Source organism: Globicephala melas, chromosome 2 (assembly GCF_963455315.2).
Source record: "Globicephala melas chromosome 2, mGloMel1.2, whole genome shotgun sequence".
NCBI lineage: Eukaryota > Metazoa > Chordata > Mammalia > Artiodactyla > Delphinidae > Globicephala > Globicephala melas.
In genome coordinates this window covers 23,740,222-23,765,640 of record NC_083315.2, presented here as the reverse complement: position 1 = coordinate 23,765,640, position 25,419 = coordinate 23,740,222, and the positions used below count along the sequence as shown (strand labels likewise).

At 47.4% G+C, this 25,419-nt stretch overlaps 1 protein-coding gene across 1 annotated transcript in view; it reads right to left on the bottom strand.

The window, feature by feature from the left end:
* Positions 1–3,659: 3,659 nt before the first annotated feature.
* The window catches only part of ITIH5 (inter-alpha-trypsin inhibitor heavy chain 5), a 74,666-nt gene continuing 52,906 nt past the window's right edge, over positions 3,660–25,419 (bottom strand). Inside the window, exons 8-14 of the mRNA XM_030836910.2 lie at positions 18,489–18,657; positions 14,764–15,073; positions 13,177–13,733; positions 10,222–10,275; positions 8,139–8,255; positions 7,031–7,408; positions 3,660–5,463 (exon numbers count right to left, since the gene is read on the bottom strand). Of these exons, the coding sequence (XP_030692770.1) occupies positions 5,174–5,463; positions 7,031–7,408; positions 8,139–8,255; positions 10,222–10,275; positions 13,177–13,733; positions 14,764–15,073; positions 18,489–18,657 (1,875 nt within the window). The 3' untranslated portion in view covers positions 3,660–5,173. The remainder of the gene's footprint in view (positions 5,464–7,030; positions 7,409–8,138; positions 8,256–10,221; positions 10,276–13,176; positions 13,734–14,763; positions 15,074–18,488; positions 18,658–25,419) is intronic.

Here is a 25,419-nt window from a genome sequence, read left to right as displayed (position 1 = left end):
CCCGAATCTACAGGGCACAGGTCAAAACTGATTGAAACTGAATGAAGACGATGGCTTCAATTCCTAAGCTGTTCCCAGCTGCTTAACCTTACAGAAGAAATATTTCACGTGGGTCCCTCTGTATATGCACTTCTTCCTTGCAGCTCAGTACTCTCCATGTTTGGAATGTTTTCCCCACCTCCTTCCTCCCTTCAGCTGGGCCTCTGCAGAGTTCTCTTGCAGGATTTCTCACACTCTGTTCCAATCTTTGCATATCTCCTGCTCTAAACTGTGGGCTCCATGGAGGCAGGAACTTTGTTTTCCTCTGAATCCCCAAGCCTGGAACACTGGATCCCAGAATAGACTGGAGTCACTGACTGAATCATTTTGCATTTATTACTTAGGACGTTCAGGACGTATCTTCATGTGCAGGCAGAAGATAAAGATCATGGGATCTGAGCACATGACCTCGTCCAGTCCCTTTATTAGAGACGAAGAAGCCAAAGCCTGAAGAGGTGGACTTCATGCCCTTGAGATGAGGAGTTGGCTAGTTTTCTCTTTAACACAACCTCCCAGTGATGTCTCTCTCACTCCTGCTCCAGGTCTGCTTTGGTTCTAATTCAGGATCTAACATCTAAGCAAGATCTGGCCTGACCACAGGAACTGGAGAAAGAGAAGCCAGAATGACAATCAAGAGAAATGCCCTGTGCCAATGGAAGAACCGAGCCAGGTGATGGTCAGTGTGGGGAAACAAGTGACCCAAGAAGAAGGTGAGAGAAGCTCTGGGATGCTCGAGTCCCCAGAAAATAAGGGACTGAGGTTGAAGACACTTCTCTACAAATTTGACGGTTTTATAAAAGGTCAGAAATGGATGCTGTACACTGGCTGTCCCACACAGTAATGTGTTGGGGTTTTTTTTTTTTTAGCTTTATTGCTGGCTCTGTCACTTTATTTTTTTTTTCAATTAATTTTTATTGAAGTATAGGTGCTTTACAATGTGTTAGTTTCTACCGTACAGCAAAGTGAATCAGCTATACGTATACATATATCCCCTCTTTTTTTTGGATTTCCTTCCCATTTAGGTCACCACAGAGCACTGAGTAGAGTTCCCTGAGCCATACAGCAGGGTCCCAGTAATGTGTTGTTTTAACACGGTTCTTTCAATATTACTCACTTGCTCCATTTACATATATTTCTATGGAATTCAGAAATTCCTACAAACAAGCAGTGCAGTTAGAATCAACAAGTTTTATTCTCTCTAGCCGTTTTCCCTCAAAACATATATACCAGTGTATTGTTTGTTTTTAGATGTCATTCTGTTACAAATTTTTGTTGATGGAAAATGTCCGTTGAAGGTGAACTATCTTGTGCCCTACTTATTATTTTAAACTGACTAAGATAAATATTTAAAGTCACAGTTCTAAGTATTTGCTTAGCTGTGTTCTTTTATTTGCTGTTTATTTTAGTTGGAACATGTGTGAATGGTTCCAAGAGTCCAGATTAAATAACAACATTGTTTGTATACATTCTGGGTAGCTTGAAGAAAAGAAAAGGAATTCGTATCTTGAATGATTCAGCGTCTTAGTCAACTCAGGCTACTATATCAAGAATACCACAGACTGTGTGGCTTACACAACAAACATTGATTTCTCACAGCTCTGGAGGTTGGGAAATTCAAGATCAAGGTGCCAGATGACTTGGTGTCTAATGAAAGCTCACTTCCTGATTTTAGAAGGCATTCTTCTCATGTTCACAGGGTGGAGAACAGAAAAACCATCTCTCTCAGGTCTCTTATAAGGGCACTAATCCCATCACAAGGACTCCACCCTCATGACCGAATTACCTCCCAAAGGTCCCACCTCCTAATGCCATCACCTTGGGAGTTTAATTTGGGTTTTCAGCATATGAATTCGGGGGGACACAAACATTCTGTCCATAGCATTCAGCTCAGCCAACACATACATTTAAAGAAAGGAATCCTGTCCCTAATTCACCCGTGAGGACACATGATTCAATTAAAGACCTAATGTTATGTCACACAGAAACAGAGGTGCTCTCTCCCATTCCCAGAGCCCTGCATCACACTGCCCAGCTGTGAGGGAGGGTCAGGATGGGTTATTCTCTCAACACCCGCTCCCTCCATCCTGAACTAATAAACCACTGAAAAGGCAAATGGAAGAAGATAAAGCGCCTAGCATGAGTGGGTAGAGAACGTTCAGCCCATTTTATTTGGGGAATGTGAAACTTTACATTAGGAGACCCCTGAAGACGACCCTTTGAGATGCCTCTCTTTTTCGGATGAGGGAGTGGATTAGGGTCCCAGGGGTGGAGACTTGCTGAAGAGCCCAGCCAGTCAACTTGTTAGGACCCATTAACATTAGTGATGATGTAACCTGAGGTTTATCCCCTCTAATTGCAACGTACTTCTCAACCTCATTCGAGTGCTCATTTCGTAACCCCGACCCCACCTTATTTACAAATGCTCAAGGAAGATAAACGACTGTCCATACGGTGACATCGTGTCAAAGCGAACCAGTGAGCTCTGGAGGCTCAGTCTGGCCCTGCTCTAAGTCTTTTATATGATGTGGGGGAAGTCACCCAACTGCACTCTGACTCCGTTTTCCCACCTGAGAAGAGAATCCCTCCTTGCCGCTGCATTTACGTAAAAAGACCTTGCTATTCACAACACGCGTGGCCAATCGAAAACATGACATTTCTCAGTCAACTTAAAAAAAACCCTGAAGTATGACCTTGGGGTGGAGTTTGGAGCCCACAGATCTCACAGTCTCTGGCTAAAACAGAAAATGCCCTGATACATACCTTTTGCGAAAAAAAAAAAAAAAAAGATGTACAATTGAAAAGGAGGAGAAAGAAAAGTGGGATGAGTCTAAAGTAAAAACACTAAAATAAAAGCTCATCCCTAATACTTTTAAAAATGTGCTTTTTTTTTTTTTTTTCTGAATAGGAGAGTAAGGGACGGTCACCCCATTGGAATATCTGGTCCTGTAGTAACAGCCTCCTGTCTGCAGCTTTTTCTTTTTTTTTTTTTTTTGCGGTACGCAGGCTTCTCACTGTCGTGGCCTCTCCCGCCACGGAGCACAGGCTCCGGACGCACAGGCTCAGCGGCCATGGCTCATGGGCCCAGCCGCTCCGCGGCATGTGGGATCTTCCCGGACTGGGGCACGAACCCGTGTCCCCTGAATCGGCAGGCGGACTCTCAACCACTGCGCCACCAGGGAAGCCCTGTCTGCAGCTTTGAGGCCACACCTGGAACACAGATCCCGGCTCCAGGCGCTAACACAATGGGCTGGCATCGTGGCTGCAGGGATCTCTGCCCAGTTGGGCCCGAGGTCTATGTAACAGGAAAGTCCCCGCAGAGCCTGCCCAGGTCCTGGCCAGCCCAGCTCCGGCTCCTCCTTTCCCTCTGAAATATGGAAGCAGCTGTCAGCAGCCTGGGCCTGTGCATTCACACTGCTGGCATGAAAACAGGCAGCTGAGTTGAGTCAAAAATAACACAGCTGCCGGCCCTGGTCTGGTGGGTTCCCAAGGTGGAGAGAGACGGAGACTCTGAGACACAACCGGTCCCGCCCCCCTACCCCCACCCCCGACGGCCCAGGCACTAACTTGAACTCCTGCAGCCACTTGGTCCACAAAAACATGTGGATGTCATTTTGCTGCTCAAATGTTTCCCATTGGAAAACGGGAAGGCAAGGGCAAATGTGGTAAACAATTTTCTTAGTTCTGATTTCTCTCCTAGTGCTGTCTGCTTCCACATGGCATGAAAGTTCTAGAGTCACTCCCTACTGGAAGAAACGTTCCATGAAGCCGGCACAAAAGCTTTTATTTCATTCGGTCTCACGTCAAAATATTCCATGTCTCTGACCCAAACCTTCCTTTCCCTGCTGTTCGGCTCCAGTGCCCCCCATGTCCATCTGCGTCCTGACCGCAGTGAGGGTCAGGCTTACTGAACCTCCGTGGTCCAGCAAAAAGCCGGGAAGGAGGGGGAGAGAGGAGGTCTCAAGACCACCATCAACCTCCCTTCCCCTTGATAATGTGACGGGCTTCACAGGTTCCACCATGAGGAGTGACAGTCATTGACTCTTGACACCACCCTGACCCCTGATTTTAACCCCTCCCTGATGGAATCAGATTTGTCCAAAGCCTCTTGCTCACGCTGACTTCCTGGCCTCGCATGTCTGGGATGTGGGAGGGCTCCTTAGATCTGTGAGCATGTCCGCACTTCCTGCTGGGAACATGCAGTTTGGTTCCTGTAGGTCGGCTCTGTGCTGCCAATACCTCCCCACCCCAGTTCTGCAAGAGCCTAATTTATCACCTCCTGGGGGACCGAGAGCAAATCAGGTCGGAATCAGGACCAAGGCTGAAGAGCCGAGTGAAAGATTCATCACGCTGCTGGCCGACGCTCCAGCACTGAGACAGGCCAGTGAAATACACCCACGTGGGCTGCCCTGTTTATTAGAAGCGCTCAGCGTTCTGGAATAAATAGGAGAATCTCCAACAGCAAAGTTAAGTGATTTACAAAGCCCGTTAGAAAAATACCGGTATCTGGGATGCAGAGTCTCTATTTTGAGTCAATTTTTAAAAAACGAAAACAAATTTTCAAGGGCAAGACATCACAGTAGAAGAAAATCCTCTCCTAAGAAAAGACCGAATGGTTTACAGTGATCAAATCTACATGCTATTTCATGACTCGTGGCCTGGGCCCAAGGAGAGGTTCCCCTGAGGCAGAGGTTGGCCGCACATCCGGAGAACGCAGCGGGCTAGGAGGAGAGATGCCTATGCATTAGTATAAGGCAAAAAGCAGAGTGCCCAAGCCTGGCCATTTCCACAGAGAAAACAGACCTGATGGCCACCTTCCTTCATCAGAGTCACCTTGTGGTAGGCAGTGAGATGGACAAGCCAGCGGGTATAAGATAGAGACTTGCTTTTAGCTGTGACTGGTCCCTTTGGTGCCACCACTGTTCTCTACTGGAGATGGGGAGGGGGAGGGGAAGAGCAGGAAATCCCATTCTTGCTTCAACGTCCTGACCCCACCCTTTGCTCAAGCAGAGGTTAGACCTCCCCGCCACCAGGGGGGAGTCCTGGGCGGCGGCTACCTGCCAAGCGACAAGAACCACACCACGGGGTCCCCGAAGACGTTTCCCTGTCACACGCTCTTGCCTTACAGCTGCTGGCGTCAGAGTCCCCGGGATGTGCCTGGGCCAAAGGTGGTCTCGGAGTCAAAAGGATGGGCCGCCAGGTAGTCTTTATACTCCCCGTCAATCAGGTTGGCGGCGTTGTTCCGGGCAAACCAGCAGTCCACCTGCTCTTCCCCGTTGTAGATTTTCCTCTGCTTCCACACCACTGGGACCTGGTGTCCTTTTACCTCGAGGACGGCCTCAGACCTCTCACCTGTCTCAGGGACGGAAGGATGGGCAGGGCTCTTGCCGAGCCCGGCGAGTCTGGCCTCCTGGTTCAGGAACTGACCTGAGAGGACAAAAGAGACGTCAGGTCTAGGTCAAGTGCGAGCAACGTGTTTGAACAAAATCTAACTTCAGTTCGGGCACCGATGGCCAGCAAATGCACGGGTGTGACCCAGAGGAAGGGGATGCATAACACCAGAGCAGTGACTGTGGTCCTCGGCTGGAGTCTCCCAGAGCTGCTCCACCTTTTCCAGTGTCCGGGGAGGGTGTGGGGAGGAGAGACCTGAGTGTATTGGTAGTGGCCTCCACTTCTGGAAGCTACCACGGGCAAGATGCCCAACCCACAAAAAGAGATGCCCAGTCTCCTACTGAGATGGGAGGATGAGATGGGGGCAAATAACAAGGGAAGAAGGGTCCGGTCTTCCCCGCTCTCCTCCCTCTGGAGGACCCCTTCCATGTGTGCACTTAGTGGGTGTGCACTGGGCGGAGGGTGTGGAAGGCAGGGTCAGAATCCTCCAGGTCGAGTGAGGGCACTACCAAGGCCGAAGGGACAGCAGTCTGCGTCTGGGAGCGGAGCTTCCCAGGCAAGCTGCGTAGAGACGCATCCCTCTCGAGTGCCAGGGAATCTGAGCCCTGGCAGAGGCTCCCTCTTTACTTGTGGGAAAAGCGCCCACATGAAACTGCACGTGGAGGGAAGCCAGGCAGAGTGGGCTGCCCGAGGCTCCCAGCCATGGGGGTGCTTCCCGGGAGGGGCCATGCATCTCCCACTTGGTGCTGGGCCATGGGATGTGTCTGCATCCTCTCCCTGAGAGTAAAGAACCAGACCTGGAGAGAAGGACTCCTCATTTCTTTGCTCCCCTTCCCCAAAGGCCTGTGCGAATTAGTTTATAAGCCCATTCCTATTCTAGAAAAGTGTCAGGAAGCAAGAAGTATACTTTTCACACTAATTCGAAAAGATATGTGCACCCCAACGTTCACAGCAGCATTGTTTACAGTTGCCAAGATACAGAAGCAACCTAAGTGTCCATCAACGGACGAGTGGATAAAGAAGATATGGTACACAGTGGAATATTACTCAGCCATGAAAAAGAATGAAATTTTGCCATTTGCAGCAACACGGATGGACTTGGAGGGCATTATGCTAAGTGAAATACGTCCAGAGAAAGACAAATACCGTATGATATCACTTATATATGTGGGATCTAAAAAATACAACAAACTAGTGAATATAACAACAAAAAAAAAGCAGAGTCGCAGACATAGAGAACAAACTAGTGGTTACCAGGGGGGAGGGGGAAGGGGCAAGAGAGGGGTGAGGGAACGGGAGGCACAAACTATTGGTGTAAGACTGGTTCAAGGATGTGCTGTACAACACGGGGAATATGGCCAGTATTTTGTAGTAACTGTATATGGAGTGTAACCTTTAAAAATTGTATTTGAAAAAAGCAAAAAGAAAAATTGGCCATGTGCCCAAAAAAAAGAAAAAAGAAAAAGAAATAGACTTTTCATGAGCTTCATAAGGACCACATTCCTGTGGAAACTCTCAACCAAGTAAAGACACGGGCAGCATCAGCTTCGTTTTGGGAAACTGAATTCTGTGCCGTGAGTCAGCGTGGAGAGCAGCCACCTACCTAACAGGCCATGGCAGTTGCCAGAAAGGCCTTGGCCGTTGGCGACGTAGAAGCCCAGGTGGTTTCGCTGGTAGGGGGCTGGCTTTTTGTAGAGGTGGAGGAGGATGACGAAGGCCACGTTGCCCTGGATGGCGATGGTGACCTTGGCATTGGCGGACACCGACACCTCCAGCCCCTGGCTCCCCACGGCCGCGCTCTGGTTGCAGGGGAGGACCAGCCTGTCCCCACCATCCACGATGACTCTGGTGGGCGTGATCTCCAGGTAGGACCTCTCGGGCTTGTTGACGAGGATGGTGATGGTGCGGAAGTAAGTGCGCTGTTTCTTGTGGCCGTTTGGGGGAGCGGGGGCCCCGATCAACTCTCCGTTCACCGTCACGCCTTGAAGGCGGAGGGGGGGGAAGAGAGCAGTGGTTAGAAAAACTACCCCCACTTTCACAAGAGGGCTTCTCATCCGAATTTCCTTCCTCTCTTGTACCTCTAGAACCAAGAACTTCCGCTCACACGTAGGGACCACTCAGTGCCCACTGAATGAAGGAAGGAAGGAACGAATGCATGAAGGTATGAGTGATTTTTGACCAACGTCCTGGGTAGGAGAAGCTGATGTAGGTTTGGGTGAAAATATCATAAAAAGGGGGTTGACATATACACACTACTATATATAAAATAGATAACTAATAAGAACCTGCTGTATAGCACAGGGAATTCTACTCAATACTCTGTAATGACCTATATGGGAAGAGTCTAAATAAAGAGTGGATAGATGTATATGCATAACTGATTCACTCTGCTGTACACCTGAAACCAACACAACATCGTAAATCAACTATATGCCAATAAAAATTTTAAAGTGAAAAAAAAAAAGTAAATAAATAAAAATTCTAAAAAAGGGGGTTGACATGTTTGTCTCCTTTCATTCCAGTGTCTGGTTATAGTTCCCCAAACTCTTGTGTGGCCCTGACACGGTATTTCTTACCCATCAGTTTCCACTGCTCCTGATTTGGAGACCCTGGGACACCACTGAGCAGGGGGGTAGAACGCGAAGATTAGGGTTTTTTTTTTTTTTTCACTCCCAAAACTCAAGTTCTTTCACTTTCTAGGCAGAACTCACCAGAGTCCGCATGATCAGAGACCAGCCTCAGGATGTGCCCGGGCTGTCCATCGATGTTGAAACAGACCGTGAGGTTGCTCAAGGGGAAATCCACAACAAAATGGGGGTCTCCATCCGCTGCCAGAACAGGATGAGAACGGAAGAGAAAAAGAAAGAAAAGACATTTATTGGGCACCTTCTTCTATTTTCTCATGAGTTATTGACTTAACCCTGTCAACAACGGATCCTCCGTGTCTACGCGAGGAAGGTGGCTGGGAGGTGAAGTGATGCACCAGTTACGCAGTCAGTTCGTGGAAAGTAAATATTTGAATGCAGGTCCCCTAAATTCAAATATGGTACTCCTGTCACCACACTGCAGTCATAGACAACTGACCTTTAGAGGCAAGCGGGGCATCACCCTACACTCCCCATGGCTGCTGAGCTCACATTCTTCAATTCCCTGTGCGGCTTCCGCTAATCACTTTCTTCCCCCTTTGCCCTCCCCAGTGAAGAGATGGGGATGAGAACTTCCTGTCCTGTGACCAGAGTGCCTTGGCCCTTGAGTCGTTCACAGCACCAGATGGACACAGCCCTTGCATGAGTAGTAATGACCAAGCCCCGTTTAGGGCTGGTGAGAAGTAAAGGACACAGAGTCAACGGGAGGTCAGGTGGTGCAGCCAGCGATGACAGTGGCAATCCCTCCTCTGGGTCCTACTGCCTTTACTGCTCTCAAATTTGTGTCTGCGGATCAGACCACAGAGTTTAGCTGGCCCCTGTTCCTTACCCATTCTCCTCATTTTTGCCTCTGCTAAAGATGAACAGTCTTGCCTCTCACTGTACAGACAAAATATTTCCCAAGAGTCTACGTCAGTTCTCTTTTCTCGCGAGACTGGAGCATTAGTTTCTCTCTAATTTGTACACCAAACACAACGTGTTCCCGAATTCCTCTCTACTTCACGTGTACATGTATGTATACGCATTTGTATATGGTGGGGGGTAGGCGCCAGGAGTTCAAGTGTTTTCAAGCTACAAGCCAATCAATGTTCTTGGTGGAACTGCCGAAACACCCTCTCTGTCCCCAGCGTGACTCAGAAGGGCCTTTGGAAGAATCTGGTTCAACTCACTGTAAAGTGCCTCAAGCACCCAGTGAATGGCAACTTCATAAAGAAATAGAAGGTGCGGGTCTTTTGTAGATGAAAAAATAACACCCGTTAAAGATAAGAGTCCGTATTTTTGGCACTCTGTGGGTACGAATATAACCACGTGACAGTTCTCTGAGAGTTTCTTGTGCTCATACCTTATTATTTCTACTCAAATCTTCCAAATCCCTTTACAAGGAAAGATGCTGCCTGCTCCGAAAGAGAGAGGAGAGGTCTGGAAGTCATTACTCCGTGCTGCATCCAACAGCAAAGTTTTCCTGCATTCCATGAAGCACGTGTGTTCAAAGGAACAACACGCTACCCACTGGAGACCATGTGTTTCCTCTCCCCAGAGCTAATCTCCAGGTTGTCCTGGGCTACGTGAACCTGGACACCCAGCACGTCGGCAGCAAGGCAATAAGAAAGACTTACAAAGGCAGATGTGTACATTTGAAGGATAAAACTCAGCCCTTGTGTCCTTATTCCATCCAGATTTTTATTATAATCCCAGGAATATGGCCACGGGAAATTTTAGGGTATTGTAATCTGGTCTTCCCTTCTAAAGCCAAGGATCATGAAAATAATAAAATAATAATGTTTAAAAACCTTGCAGTGTCACAGATATTTGTAACACCAGAAGTTAGAAGCGAGCATACTTCAAATCTCTAAAAACAAACGTCTTTCCAGCTCAATCGTGACGCATGTGTAGCTCTGTCCACCCACCCTTCTATCAGGGCTCCTGCCAGGCTCCTCAGGACTGTGTTACCCATGGGGTTTATGTGATGGTTTAATGACGATCCTGGTTTTGAGAACTGCCCCATGCTGCCGGTTTGCACTAAATAAATATGGGTCCTCACATCTCGTCCTATGAGCTGATGTTCTAACTGGTTTCGGGAAATTCCTGGTCATCCGCTTCCTAAACATTTCAACTCTCGAATCAGACACCAGCACATTCTTTCCTTTACCTGAGGTTTTGGAGACTTTAATCCTTGGGTTGTATGGTTTCTTGAGGGCAGGTCCTGGAGAGGAGAAGGAAGAGATCCACCACCGTTATTCATTAAAGAGGAGGAAGTGAGAGGTACAGAGGGCTGAGAGGAGTCAAGTACAGCTCTCAGATACGTTTGCGACAATTTAAACACATCTCTTTTAAAGGAAGCTCTTGGTCTCGCAACACAAAGTGAAGGTATAAACGACGAGGCGTAACTATCTTATTCCTCTATAAATTAGATAATATTCTTCTTGTCTGCGATTTCTGTGTATATAATAGGAGAAAATATTCTATCATTCTTAAGGTATAGTTATGGGGGGAGGGGGGAAGCAAAGTTGTTTAATGGGGACAGAGTTTCAGGTTTGCAAGATGAAAAAGTTCTGGAGATCTGTTTCATAACGATGGGAATATACTTGACACTACTGAACTGTACACGTAAAAATGGTTACGATGGGAATATACTTGACACTACTGAACTACACACTTAAAAATGGTTAAGATATAGAGAACTGACTGGTGGTTGCCAGCGGCGAGGGGGTTGGGGGAGGGATAGAGTGGGAGGTTGAGGTTAGCAGATGTAAGCCTGTATATAGAGAATGGATAAACAACAAAGCCCTACTGTATAGCACAGAGAACTATATTCAGTATTCTCTGATAAACCATGATGGGAAAGAATATTACAAAAAAAGAATATAACTGAATCACTTTCTGTACAGCAAAAATTAATGCAACACTGTAAAGCAAGTATACTTCAGTTAAAAAGAAAGAATGGAAAAAAAAAAAAAAGAAAGAATGGAAAAAATGGTTATGATGGGAAATGTTACGTTATGTGTTTTTTGCAAAATAGCAATTTAAAACAACCGAAAATATACAAGAATGTAAACGATAACGCGATAATCCAGGTCTATAGCCATGTGTGTAAGTACAATTCACAAAGCAGCAGGCAAAAATAAACACTCAATTAAAGAATAACCTAAAAGTAAATTACTTTCTGTCAATAAAATAAAATTAATATCTTATTTCAAATTGTCTGTATTAAGATTATGCTCCTCTTAACTGATTTTTGCCCCCCCAGAAAATGAAGATCACAGTATCTGAATGTTTTTTGTTTTGTTTTGTTTTGTTTTTTTGCGGTACGCGGGCCTCTCACTGCTGTGGCCTCTCCCATTGTGGAGCATAGGCTCTGGATGCGCAGACTCAGCGGCCATGGCTCACGGGCCCAGCCGCTCTGTGGCATGTGGGATCTTCCCGGACCGGGGCACGAACCCGCATCCCCTGCACCAGCAGGCGGACTCCCAACCACTGCGCCACCAGGGAAGCCCTCAATGTTTTTTAAGTGTCCCCTTCTCCAACTGGTCCCTGGTCAGCCAGACACAGACAGAATCAGGCTGACCACGAAGGCGGAACGACATCTCAGTCTGAACGGCTGCTTTGAGGTGGCTTAAATTGTCACAGACACTCAAAAAAATCATAAAATTAAAACTAAAAAATCATCTTCAGGGAAACCCTATGTCTAGCAAGCCTTCTGAGTGATCAGTCAGTTATTCCCTCATCTGTGTTCTTGGCCCTCTGAGTCTCGTGTCATTTGAGTTTGCTCTCTCCTGAAGCTGTTGAGATTTGAGTTGCTGACACTGAATCAAGATGTTACTCAAAAAGCCATCTTCCCTGGATGTGGCATGGATCTTGTAGCATGATGTTAACAACATCATGCAACTTACTTTTCATCCTTTTCATCAGAACAAATATTGTACTAGTTTTGCTAAGACAAGTTCCACTCTTTCTAAAAAGGCAACATATCATTTTTCACCCCTACATCAGGTCTGAACTTTTCAATAAACTTCTAGCTCTACACTCCTCATGGGAAAGGGTATCTCACATGTGTAGAACACTTAGTATACACCAAGGCCTCTACACCGTTAATCCTTGCAACAACCTTTCAGGGAAGAGATTACTATCTCCATTTCACAGGTGAGGGAATGGAAGCTCAGAGACGTTCAGAAACCTGCCCCAAGCCACACAGCTGGCTAGGAGGAGCCGTGAGCTGAAACTCTGTCTGGATCCTAACCGTGTGCTCTCCCTACCATGCCCAGGTGATTCTCAGAGTTGAGGATATGAGGATCAAATGAGGCCCAGGGTTAATGTCAGTTCCCTCACCTTAGGGCGTGTGCACCTGACAGGAAGTTAAGAAAAATGTCACACATAAAAAAGTGCTGTTTTCCATAAACAGATTTTACTGAGAATATAACCCTCTGCTTTGGTTGGATTACTTTTCCTGTCCTTTTCCCATTCCTGGTGCTACTAATTTCCCCCTGACAAATGGCACTGAGACAGATAATAAGAATTTCTGTTTAAACTCTGGATTCTCCTGAGAATCCAGGACTTAGTTCCTCCTATATAATAATATCTATAATAAAATAAAATTTTATTAATTTTATTTAATTCTAAACAAAATCATTAAAATTTAAAAAAATAAAACTTTAATTTAGAAAATTATAAGTAAAATTAATAAACTATGAGTAAATAAAATATATAATAAAATTTCATTTTATCTATAAAATAAAATAGTTTGTTTTCTCAGGAAAATAATATCAAGCGTATGCATAAAATGACATAATTGAAGTACTTAAACTATAGAAAGGCATTTAAAAATGAGTATTTGTTTACTTGTCTGTTCATCCCTGTGCCTCCAATAGTGCCTGGTTCACGGGAGGCACTCAATATTGATGATTTATCGATAGACTGGCTTGACTTTCTCGAATTTCTCTATAGAGATCCATGGTTTATAACAACACAAACATAAGCTAAGGCACTCTCTGAAGGCTAGGAGCTGCAGGTAGAGAACATTGTTTATAAGATTTATAATACGAGAAAGTAAAACAGACGACCTTGGCCTGAAAAGGAGACAGAAGGGCCATCCCGAGAGTGCCCTTACCTGGCTGCAGGTGGGCGCCCCTCAGGCTCTGCATCACCGTTTCGGGCCCTGTGGCCGCCGACGTGCCGTAGGCGTCCTCCGGGGTCTCTGTCCGCGGTGCTGACTTGAGCGTCATGGAGGTGAACGGAGCGAGGAAGCGATGGTTCACGGCCAGAGCCTGTACCTCCTGCCTCAGCCGCTCCCTCTCGGGCTGCTCATCACTCTGCAGCCAGGAACTCAGCAGCTCCTTCAGGGTCAGGTAGCTCCAGAGACGCTCCAGGTGGTTCGGGTCCTCCTGGCCATCCCCCTTGGGCCTGGGGCTCCCCGGGACGTCGTTCCCCATCCTCCGGGGTTCCACAGGCACGTCCTTCTTGAGTACGACAAACTTCTTACTGTTGCTGGCCGTGACCTCCACGTGCAAGCGGTCCATCTCCTTGTCCACCAGCTTCCCCGCGATGATGATCTCGGAGCCGTTGAAGTAGTTGGGGAACAGGGTCCTGGTGGCGTGCTCCACCAAGCCGGCTGGATAATCCACGCGGATGTCCGAGAGGAGCGGGGTCCTGATCTCATCGTAGAACCTGGAGAGGAGGAACAGAGAGGGAGGATCGGGGCCTGCACTAGCTGCAGGCAGGTCACGTCCCAGAGGAAATCACAGGCTGTCTTGGGGGGGCGGATCTGATCTTAGAAGCAACCAAGTCCAACATTCCACCCAGCAGAACATCTCAGACAGGAGGCCGTGCGGCCGTAGCTTGAACACCACTGGTGATGGAGAACTCACTATCTCACAAGCTCCCTCGCCGTTTGCCAGACTTAAATTCTGGTTTCCTCTTCACCCCAGAACACAGCACAGTCAGCGACCACTTTCGACTGGCCATCGTGCTTCAACATAAAAACACGATCACTGTAACTAGCAGGCAAGGTGGAGCTGACGCTACCTATCCCACCTCCCTCTCAGGGTGGAATTAGAGTAAATACAGGCATAAATTGTTTTATTGCACTTCAAAGACCTAGCATTTTTTTGCAAAATGAAGGTTTGTGGCAACCCTGCATTGTCAGATGATAGTTAGCATTTTTTAGCAATAAAGTATTTTTCAATTAAGGTACGTACATGACACTATTGCATGCTTAATAGACTACAGTGTGATATAAACATAACTTTTACGTGCACTGTTAAAGCAATCCACCTGTGGGACTCGCTTTATTGCAATATTTGCTTTATCGCTGGAACTGACCTGCAGTATCTCTGAGGTGCGTCTTGAGATGAGGAAGTGCTCTGAAGTGTCAGTAAGACAGTTATAACCATAAGAGCTAACAGAACACCTAACCTGTGAAAGCCGTCCTGCCAATACTTCACGTAGGTTTTCTCCTTAAATTCTATCATCTGACCAGAATCCTCACTTCACAGTTGGGGAGACCAAGGCACAGACAGTCTTAAAGCCTCAAGTCACAAGGCAGGACCAGAACGTGAACCCAGATCCACCCAGTTTCAAGACCCATGGCGATGTCTCCCATGAAAGGAGTGATGATCAGACTCGGGGTCCGTCCTCACGTCCGAGCCTCCCGCTGAGCCTGCCCCCCCGCCCCGAGGACACAGACAGACCCACGGACCCGATGAGCTGGGCGCGGGCGTCGTGGTCCTCGTGGACGTGCCGTGTGAGCCCACAGTTCTCCAGGGACAGCATCTCCAGCAGCTTGAAGTCCACGTCGGCCCCGATGCCCACGGTGAAGATGCAGACCCGGCCCCGGGCGGCCTCCCTGGTGTTGTTGAGGATCTTCGGGGTGTGGGTCTCCCCGGCGGTGGGCTTCCCGTCTGTCAGGAAGATGACCAGGGACACGCTGCGGTCCTCGATGTCGTTGTGGGCCACGAAGTCGTTGAGAAGCCTGATGCCCCTCTGCAGGGCCCCATTAATATCCGTGCCTGCAGGACATAGAACAGGACACCTGAGGAGCCTCGCCACCTCCTTTACCTGGACACACCTTCTCGGGCCCCTCACAGGCACCTGCAGCAGTGACGCGTGGGGAAAGCAGCCACCTGCATTCCTGGGGTGACTCCATGTCACAAAGACTGCTAGAAACTCGGCAAATGACTAGGAACAGCAGAGAATTATATAACCTTGTCCTGAAGGTGTCTGATGGCATTTCAGCTTAGGCATCTCCACTCCCTTAACACGAACGGTTTCTACCTCCTTTTTGGAGAATCACTTTGGAAAGGGAAGGAGGGTGCTGGGTGCAGGAATTCAGAGAAAGCAAGCGTCCCAGAGGGAAGGGAACGGCACAGAATGAGGAGGTGGCGATGCGGAGACCATCGCGGTGACCTCACTTGTGTCCTGGGGCTGGAGGATGCTGGTTAAAGTACTCAATTTTTTTTTATTTTTTTTTTATTGCTGTCGTCTTTCCTGCTTCCTGCCCCTTCAGGATCACCCCTGCTTGTTAGGACCCCACCAAGCGAAGGCTTTCAAGTTTACACCTCCTACCCCTGCCGTTTCTAATTCAGACACGCTTGTCATCGCAGCTCTGATTAAAGTCAGGGGACAGTGTCTGTGGGAGGTGCTGGACAGGTATTTTGCTTGGGGGATGGAGAGACGGATGGCTGGTGGAAGTCAAAACTGCCAACTAACGTGAGGTTTCTGGATTAGCTGAGAACTTCATTCAACTCTGCTGCTGCTGTTCTACCATCGCCAAGAAAAACTGAGAGTTCTTACTGCCGCCGTGAATACGTACTTCCTTTTTCTGACTCCACTGGGTTTTTTTTAAATGGCCTTATTGACGTACCAAAAATGTCACGCATTCTGGTCGCTAGGGATTTTTTTCTTTTTTTGCCGAGCTGCATGGGTATGCAGGATCTTAGTTCCCCAACCAGATATCCATCCCATGCCCCCTGCACAGGAAGTGCAGATTCTTAACCACTGGACCACCAGGGAAGTCCCAAAAATTTCACCCATTTTAAGCACACAATGAATGATTTTTAGTAAATTTATGAAGTTGTGTACCCATCACCACCATCCATCCCCCTGACTGGAGTGATTTTTATCTCCCTGCAAAATGTACCATATTTGAGTGAACCAGACAATTTTCCCCACTGCTTCACATCCTCCAGAATTTCTGGCTAAAATACATATGACTGTGACTGTGCAAACACATTGATAATTCGTTCTAAGATGTACACATGGCCCGAACGTAAGGGAAAGTTACAGCTGAAACAGTATTTAACGTTTCTTTGGGTTCACTCACTTGCCTTTCTGAATGCCCAGCCTAGTTTCACGCTGCCTCTGGATATGTGGGCATGAACCAAAACGCAGGTGTTTATTTTCTCTTTAACCTAGAACGTAACAACGATGCCAAATCTCTCACTGCATTTTTTTTTTTTTTTGCGGTACGCGGGCCTCTCACTGTTGTGGCCTCTCCCGTTGCGGAGCACAGGCTCCGGACGCGCAGGCTCAGCGGCCATGGCTCACGGGCCCAGCCACTCCGCGGCATGTGCGATCTTCCCGGACCGGGGCACGAACCCGTGTCCCCTGCATCGGCAGGCGGACTCTCAACCACTGCGCCACCAGGGAAGCCCTCTCACTGCATTTTAAAGCCCAGGAAAGCCCAGGCAAAGGACACACTTAGCTTTTCTTACACGAGACACCAAAGCACAGCACGGCTTGGTACTGAACATCCGTTAAGTTGGGGCATCTCCCGCATGCTTAACAACGGCGGGGGGCTTTCTCCCCAGGGAGCTGACACAACCATTCCGCCGAGAGCTCCCCCAGGGTCATCAAAGGACCCAAGTGCACCAGCAACAGGGATCACTTGGGTAAAATGGCCATATCTGACACCTAGAGAGGACTTCCTATGTGTAGCCACTTCTAAGTACTTTAAATATTTTAACTCATCTCATCCTAATAACAAGTCCATTATTATCCTCACTTTACAGATGAGGAAACTGAAGTAAAAGGAGGTTAAATGACTCATAGCTGGTAGAGCTGGATTCAAATCCAGACAGTCTGGCTTCAGAATCTATGCTCATCTCCTGAAATGACACTTTTCTGAGAGAAGTAGATTAATTTTCTGTTCACCTGCAGAGGTTGGGACAATGAAGTACCAAGAAAAAATAAAGGAAACCAATAAGGTTTCTATGGTTTAGATTCCAAAATACACACAACTGTTTTCTAAAGCTTTATCTCCACCTCCCACACACAAAGGATTCTCATAGCAAGCAGAACCGTTTAAATAATTTAAATAACTCTAATGCATATTCTTTGGGTATGCACTGTAGGTCGGGAGCTACGACAGGAAACAGGGGCTAAACAAAGATGAAGGAGAGTGTCTTCCCTCAAAGACTTGACCACCTTGTCAACTTCCTGCTGTAGATCATCACTATAATATTAAATATAACCTTTCATTTCTCCTATTTAGTTACAGTAAAACAGTAACTAGATCGTGTTTCTGTAGAGACTGGTAGGAAATCCCATTTGTAAATCGAAATTCCATCCAAACAAGATCAAGTTCCAAATGAAGTTCAGTTGGGAAACCAGAACTCTGCCTTGGATGGAAAATAACAAATATGTGAGCGATGAGAAACTCAGATGGAAGAGGATGGACAGAAATGGGTGTTTTCTATGTTTCCAGGTATCCAAAGCAGAGTTATCTGAGACACCCAGCAGATGGTGTCTCTACAGGGGCCTTTAAGAAAGGTGTCAAAGGGTCAGGTTCAGGTCCAATAAACACTCCAATACTGGGCATCTGCCACGCATCCGCTGTCCTAGTGATGGATGTAACAGCAGAAGTCAGCTCTGTGTCCAGGGTTGAAGGAACTCACATCCAGCACGGCTGGTAACGCGCTGTTCTGACTCTCTAACCTTTCCCCGCGTCTGCGTACTTACCTCATCACGACCCCCCAGCCAAGTGTGCAAAACCTCAGAGTCCTCCCCTTTCCACCCAGAGCACCGCCCAGGCCACCTGGGGTCCAAGGGATCTAACGGCTCAGGAGGGCAGCTTCATCTGCTGCTTCCTAAGGTGCTCATATTCAAACACACAGAACGCTGAATCACCCATTTGGCTTTCATTCCCCACCCCAAAAACAATTTACAAAAAGAGCTGCATTGTTTGCGATCCGTGAGATAAACCAGGAAAGGCTCCAAAACCTATCAGGTATTTCCTCCCCCCTAACTTACTTGACCATCTTAGTTTGGGGCCTGGAAGAGGAGAAACAAGCTCCTGGGAAAGCTCTCCCCTGTTATCTCCTTTCCTGTGATCAGCGTCAGCTTTCAAACCCTTGTCTCTGGGCAGAAAGTTAGCTACTCACGTATCCCGTCGAGGCGAATGGGCAAAGCGGGATGCGCGCTTACCTCCGGTCGGTGACATGTGGTGAATGTAGACTTTGCCGTCTCTGATATTGTTGGGAGTAACTGACACCAAATGGTCCTTCCACACTTTGACCCGGTTGGAAAATCCAATGATATTGAAACGGTCCTGGGGTCGGAGGTCATGCAGAATCGTGAAAAGGGCATCTTTGGTCTAGGCAAACACAAAAGCAAAAACAGTCACGTCTGAGCGCATGAGTCCACGCGTCCCCTGGCTGGAAACTGCACACCGGGGACAATCCCAGGGTTAAAATTAAGTGCCTGCTACGTAAAGGGACTCGGATAAATGTCAAGGAACTTTGTCACCTAGCTGGAAAAAAACCCATCATTAACATGTTACAATTTTATGTAAGACACGAATGGGTGTTTCATATATGAACCATCACATCTGCTGGAATCCACGTTACATCAAGCCTCTGTATCTTTCACCACCGCTATTCTCTAGACCTGGAATGTTCTTCCTTACTGCCTCATGCCCTTGTTTCATCTGACAAGGCCCTCGTCATTCAGAACCCAGTGAACATGCTGTATTCTCTATTTGCAACATTTTCTAGCTCCTCTGAAGAGAGTGCACATCTTCTCTCCTGTAGGCTAGCGCTGTCCTCAACATACTCACATAGAAAAGTGCGTATTACCCGTCATGACTACAGTCTGCTTCATGCCTCTTTCCCTTCCTCCAGTGTCAGCTCTCTGAAGGCAGGTGCCTCTATTTTCTTATCACCCAGAGCAGAGGAGAACTCCTGACACGTAGGAGGCGCTAGAGAGAAGTTCAGAGGATGAACGAACGCATGGACGCTTCATGAGTTACAGATGAAGGGTACGCATAATAAATGCCACTGGCATTTAAAAGAGAACGAAGCACTGCAGGCTGGAGTGATGTGAGAAGGTGTCACAGAGAAGGGGGAATTGAGGATGAGACTCAAAGGAACTGGGTAACTTGAAAGATGAGGGAGGGCATCCCAAAAAGAAGCAAAGGAGGTCAGAGAGACAGCTGGAGGAAAGCAGAGAGGTGACACAGGTGAGTTCCGGAGATGCTGAGTGAATGAAAGGTGTACAGGTAAGTCAGACGTGACTTGTGGAAAGAGGAAAGAAACCATCGGAAACTGAAAACAGAAAAGCTCCAGGACTGCAGATGAAGCAACCAACAAGGGATTAATCTCCACAATATACAAACAGCTCGTGCAGCTCTACATCAAAAAACAAACAACCCAATCAAAAACCTCGCAGAAGATCTAAATAGACATTTCTCCGAAGAAGACATACAAATGACCAAAAAGCACATGAAAAGATTCTCAACATCACTAATTATTAGAGAAATGCAGATCAAAACTACCATAAGTAGTATGGTAGTCAGAATGGCCATTGTCAAAAAATCTACAAACAATAAATGCTGGAGAGGGTATGGACAAAAGGGAACCCTCTTACACTGTTGGTAGGAATGTAAATTGGTACAAGCACTATGGAGAACAGTACGGAGGTTCCTTAAAAAACTAAAAATAGAGTTACCATGTGATCCTGCAATCCCACTCCCAGGCATATTATCTGGAGAAAACCATAATTCGAAAAGATACACACACCCCAATGTTCACTGCAGTGCAATTTACAATAACAAAGACAGAGAAGCAACCTAAACGTCCATCAACAGAGGAATGGAAAAAGAAGGTGCGGTACATACATACAATAGAATATTACTCGGCCATAAAAAAGAATGAAATGATGTCATTTGCAGCAACATGATGGACCTAGAGACTGTCATACCGAGTGAAGTAAGTCAGACAACTATCATGTGATATTGCTTATATGCGGAATCTACAAAAAGGGTACAAATGAACTTACCTACAAAACAGAAATAGTTACAGACGTAGAAAACAAACTTATGGTTACCAAGGGGGAAAAGGGGGGAAGTGATAAATTAGGAGATTGGGATTAACAAATACACACTACTATATATAAAACAGATAACTAATGAGGACCTACTGTATAGCACAGGGAAGTCTACTCAATACTCTGTAATAACCTATATGGGAGAAGAATCTGAAAAAGAATAGATATATGTGTATGTATAACTGATTCACTTTGCTGTACACCTAAAACTAACACAACACTGTAAATCAACTATACACCAATAAAAATTAAAAAGAAAAAGAAAAGCTCCAGGAGCCTGGACAAGAGTTTCTAAAACAATCAACTCGATATTGTGAGCAAGCACTGCCTTCTCTAAATAGCATTATTGCTAGACATTGAAAGAGATGTGGCATATGAGGTATGAGGTAGGGGATGCTCATTACATAACTGCCATGTAATGTCATTGCCATGTCATTGCTATGACCTCTGCCACCCTTCACAGGGGTGAAGAGCACTTCACTGTAAGGGCAGGAGGCCTGGGGTTCACCCTGGATCCATCACTTACTACCTGTGTGGTCCTGACAGATAAAGACAAAGAAATACTATATGATATCACTTACACATGGAATCTAAAAACAGAACAAAACCCAAACTCATAGAAAAAGCCATCAGACTTGTGGTTACCAGAGGCACCAGGTGGGGGCTGAGGGAATTGGATAAAGGTGGTCAAAAGGTCCAGACTTCCAGTTACGAGATAAGTAAGTCCTGGGGATGTAATGTACAACGTGACGACTACAGTTAACACTGCTGTGTGGTATATTTAAAAGTTTTATGAGAGAAAATCTGAAGAGTTATCATCACAAGGAAAAACAAGCATTTTTGATCTATATGAGATGAGGGATGTTCACTAAACCTATTGTGGTAATCATTTCACAATAAGTGAAACCATTATGCTGTACACCTAACACACACAGTGCCGAATATCAACTGTATCTCAATACAACTGGGGGGAAAAGATTCAATGACAAAAAATTAATGGCCCCATTCTCTGAGATCCTCTCTCAGCACACACATCTATTCTGCACTTATCATACTGCATTATCATTATGTCCTCAAGCCCTTTCCCACCGCAGGACCTCTTCACCTGCTGTTCCCTGTGTCTGGAATGCTCTTCCCTACAGTCTGCATGACCGCTGGCCCCTCCGCATCCTTCAGTTCTGGGCTCACTCGTTTCTCTGTCCTCTCAAGCCCGGCACCCTGCTTCTCTGCCTTCACAGCGTCGATAGAGAGCATGTCATTACATATCTGTGCATTTACTTGACTGTCCAACCCAGCTCCACGCCTCCGAGAGCGGGAGCTTTCTCTGTTCCATCACTCCTGTGTCATACCCGGCTGTGCCTGGCCACACGGCAGAGTCTTGATACATTTTTCCAGAGAAAAGTGAATGGTGAATGAACTGTCCATCTGTCACGCTAGACTCCACAAAACAGCTGTCCCCTTGCTCCTCCTCACCCAATACAACAGTTGGCGCATTGTGGGCTGTCAGTATGTCAGTAAATATCTGTTGAATGAGTAATTGAGACAGAATGGAGGAGAGAGAGAGGGAATTCTATGACGTGAATACAAGGGAAGTAAGAGAGACACAGCCCCCATCCTTGAGAAGCTAAGACAGGGAACACTGAGAAGGATGATATGCAGGAAACAAGAGCTGAATGATGGATAGCATTAAAGCAAAAATAAATAGATCAGACCATGACAATAAACAGATGTGGGTGGAGTGCCCTGAGCACTGATGCTGACGGAATTCCTGGAAGCATGCCTCACCTTGACCCCTCATCCTTCCTTCCAATCAGAGCCAACACAACCCCAGCATGAGCAAAGACGGGCTCGGCGTCATTCTCAGTCCAAGAGTCTAGACCTCTGGGAAGTCTGAAGGTCCACATCTGGGAGGTGACAGGTGGGACCACAGCAAGCGGTGGCCACCCCTGAGACGACACAGTTTGGAGCCCGACACTAAGGCAGGCACTTGGAAATGTTCCTGCTGGGGCTCAGAGCTGGCTGAGCACCCCAGGGTGCAGGCTGGACCTGCCGTTTGTTTAGCTGCTGGCATCCTCAGGTTCCTTAAATAGAGCGCGAAAGCCCTCGAGCGGGGCTGGCCTGGCTCCTTTGATGATTTTTTCCCCATCGTGATGGATGTTCTGCGTTAGGAATAGTCCTTCGAGCCTCTCCACCCTCCTCCCCTGAGCTCAGCAACGACCGGTTTCTTATGACCTTGTAAGGCCACAGCTGTAACTTATCCTCATGTGCTCCAGGGCAGGCAGACCCGTGGGCTCCCAGTGGCTCTATTTCCAATTGCCTTAGAACCTTTGGTCTCCAAGGCCTCGTCCAAGAGACCTGGGCAGAAGGTGCCTGGAGCCACCGACATCCGTTAACCCTTTCTGAGCTCCGACCGTCTCCTTAGATGGCGGGTGGCCTGGGGAGCTCTGTGTTCTGTAGAAGGCTGAACAGGCAGGAGGAAGGTAAGGGTCCAGATAGAAGAGTAAACGTGAGGGGGCTTCAGCTATACTTCTGCACCCTGCGTTTATAGGCTGAAGATGAACAGAAACCTGGTCAGACTTTTTCCAAGAGTACAGCCCAGAAAACAGGGTAAGCGCATTCCAGAAAGATCAGAGAAAGCCCAGAAGGGCAGAGAATGTACAATCCAAGCTGCTTTGAAGGCCTGAGCTACCCTGAAGGCACCAATGGATCAGATCCACTCCCTGTGGGTCCCAGAGGGCAACCTGCAAAGACCAGTCTGTACATGTAACGAGAAGGGCTCCTTCTGACATCCCAGGTTGTGTTTGGACAAAAGGCACACAGATACAACGAATAGAGGGAAAACTTCTTCTTATTCAGATAGTAAAGAAGCACCTTGGCCTGGAAGGAGCATTTAGACAAGATTCCTTTTAATCTGAGCCACGTAGAATCTCAGAGAACAGGGATGAGTCCCTGCCTGAAACTACTCCATGGTGAGGAACCCTTCTTCCTTTTTTTTCTAAATTTACTTATGTATTTTTTATTTTTGGTTGTGTTGCGTCTTCGTTGCTGCGAGTTGCGGCGAGCGGGGGCTACTCTTTGTTGCAGTGTGCGGGCTTCTCACTGCGGTGGCTTCTCTTGTGGTAGAGCACGGGCTCTAGGCGCGGGGGCATGTGGGATCTTCCGGGACCAGGGCTCGAACCCGTGTCCCCTGCACTGGCAGACGGATTCTTAACCACTGAGCCACCAGGGAAGCCCGGAATCCTTCTTCTTATAGGTACTTTCCTCGGGTGGAAAGGAGGGGAAAGAAGTATTTCCTTTGAAAACTGTCTTAAAAGTTAATTTCAGTGCTACCTTTGGTTTATTATTCACTAAGCCTTTTCATCTCTGTCCATTTAAATTCTTTCAGGCGCATGTGAATAAATAAAGACGAGCTCTCGGTTTCAGATTCTCTATTCATTCAACATGGTTGGTGATGGTCCCTCTTGCTCCAGTGGGTCTTCAGGAAGCAGAACTCTGTAGGCTTCCCTGATGGTGTCTGTGGAAAGGCGCAGGGCTGGGCCCCGGGAGGTACAGCCCCCTTTTCACCCTTCTCTCACGCTGCCCTTCACGAGGGCTGCTCCCGGGGAAGGGAGTGTCTGCGGGCAGCTCTGTCCTGCAGGCTCTGGGCCCTGCATCAAGCCATCCTACAGACAAGGGATGGCCCTTCCTTCCCCCTCCTGCAAAACTAAGCCTGAGCAGCTGGAGGGTCTCGGCACAGCCTCGGGGGGGGGGGGGTGAGCACCCCCTGTGCTGACCACTGTGTCGTGAACAACTCTTAGACATCCCCCAGGAGACAAGCATCGTGCAGTCACGCCCTCAGGCTGACCCATCAGTGGAGCCCATGGAAAACCCAGCTGCCTGCCCACTCCATCGGGGTGCCCGCTGACGCAGTTTTCTCAGACACTTCTGTGTCCCCGCCAAACCACACTCACCAGCAACTAACTCTGACACAAAAGGCTTCTGTACCACAGACCCTGGGTTGTGACATCATAGAGGAAATCCAAGTTCAAGGGTCCTAGATACTAGCCACGCCATGCTTTTCAGCAGAATGGACTTGCTGTGCTCCGAAGCAGTCCTATCACTTGCCTTGTTCTAAAATGTTTACCGAGGAGCTGACCTCTTCTCTTTCCTGGGTCCACACACTCCTTCTGGATGAACCCGAGAGAAAAGCATCTATGATTTTTCTCATCGAAAACAAAAGAAATCTAAGACCTTCTAAAAGTCTTGCTTGAGCCATGAAAGAGAATCATGATCAGCAGATACATACCCTGCAAACAGCCCTAAGTTTCTGAGAGGTAATATTGGGGAGTGGAATACACCAAATAGGAACTGGGCACAGGTGGGCCTTCTCCCTTCCCAGGTGGGTGGAGATAAGGGACACGGGTGGGGACCAGAGGGAAGCGTGTGCAGCTCATCCTCCTGTGAGCTGCAGTCCCTCCTGTTGCCAGCAGGGGGACCCCTCTGTGCCCACGACTGGCAATGGAGTCCTTCCAATGGAAGGACAGACAGAAATAAAAAACAGTCTGTTATCCCATCAAAGTTTGCAACATTAGGTGCTCCCTGCACCCTCAAACCACCTGTCTAAGCCGGCACTGAGGAGGACGGAGATGCCCACCATCCCGGCCTCTCTTTGTGCCCTTCGCAGGCATACAGCCCACGTCACCCCGGAGTCAAGGTCACGGCTAAGACCAGAGCAGCCACAACAAGCCAGCTGGATGCCGCCAGTCCCTGGGTGGCAATTACGCTTCAGTGGCAGTATTCCAAGACCATGGCATTTCACACGGATTCTGCAAAAGGCAGCACAACCTTACATGGACATGCTACAGGTCTTTCAATGATCTGAAGGGAATTTTTCCGAAATTGTATCGAGACTGACCCACCAAGTAATTGGGTTTTTTAAAAAAAATCCCAATTTTAGGAGCAAGGCAATAAATTGAGTGAGAAAGACCATTTCTCCATAATATATTTGTGTCTATATCATTGTTACACTTTCCAAAGAATCTAGCAACAGATT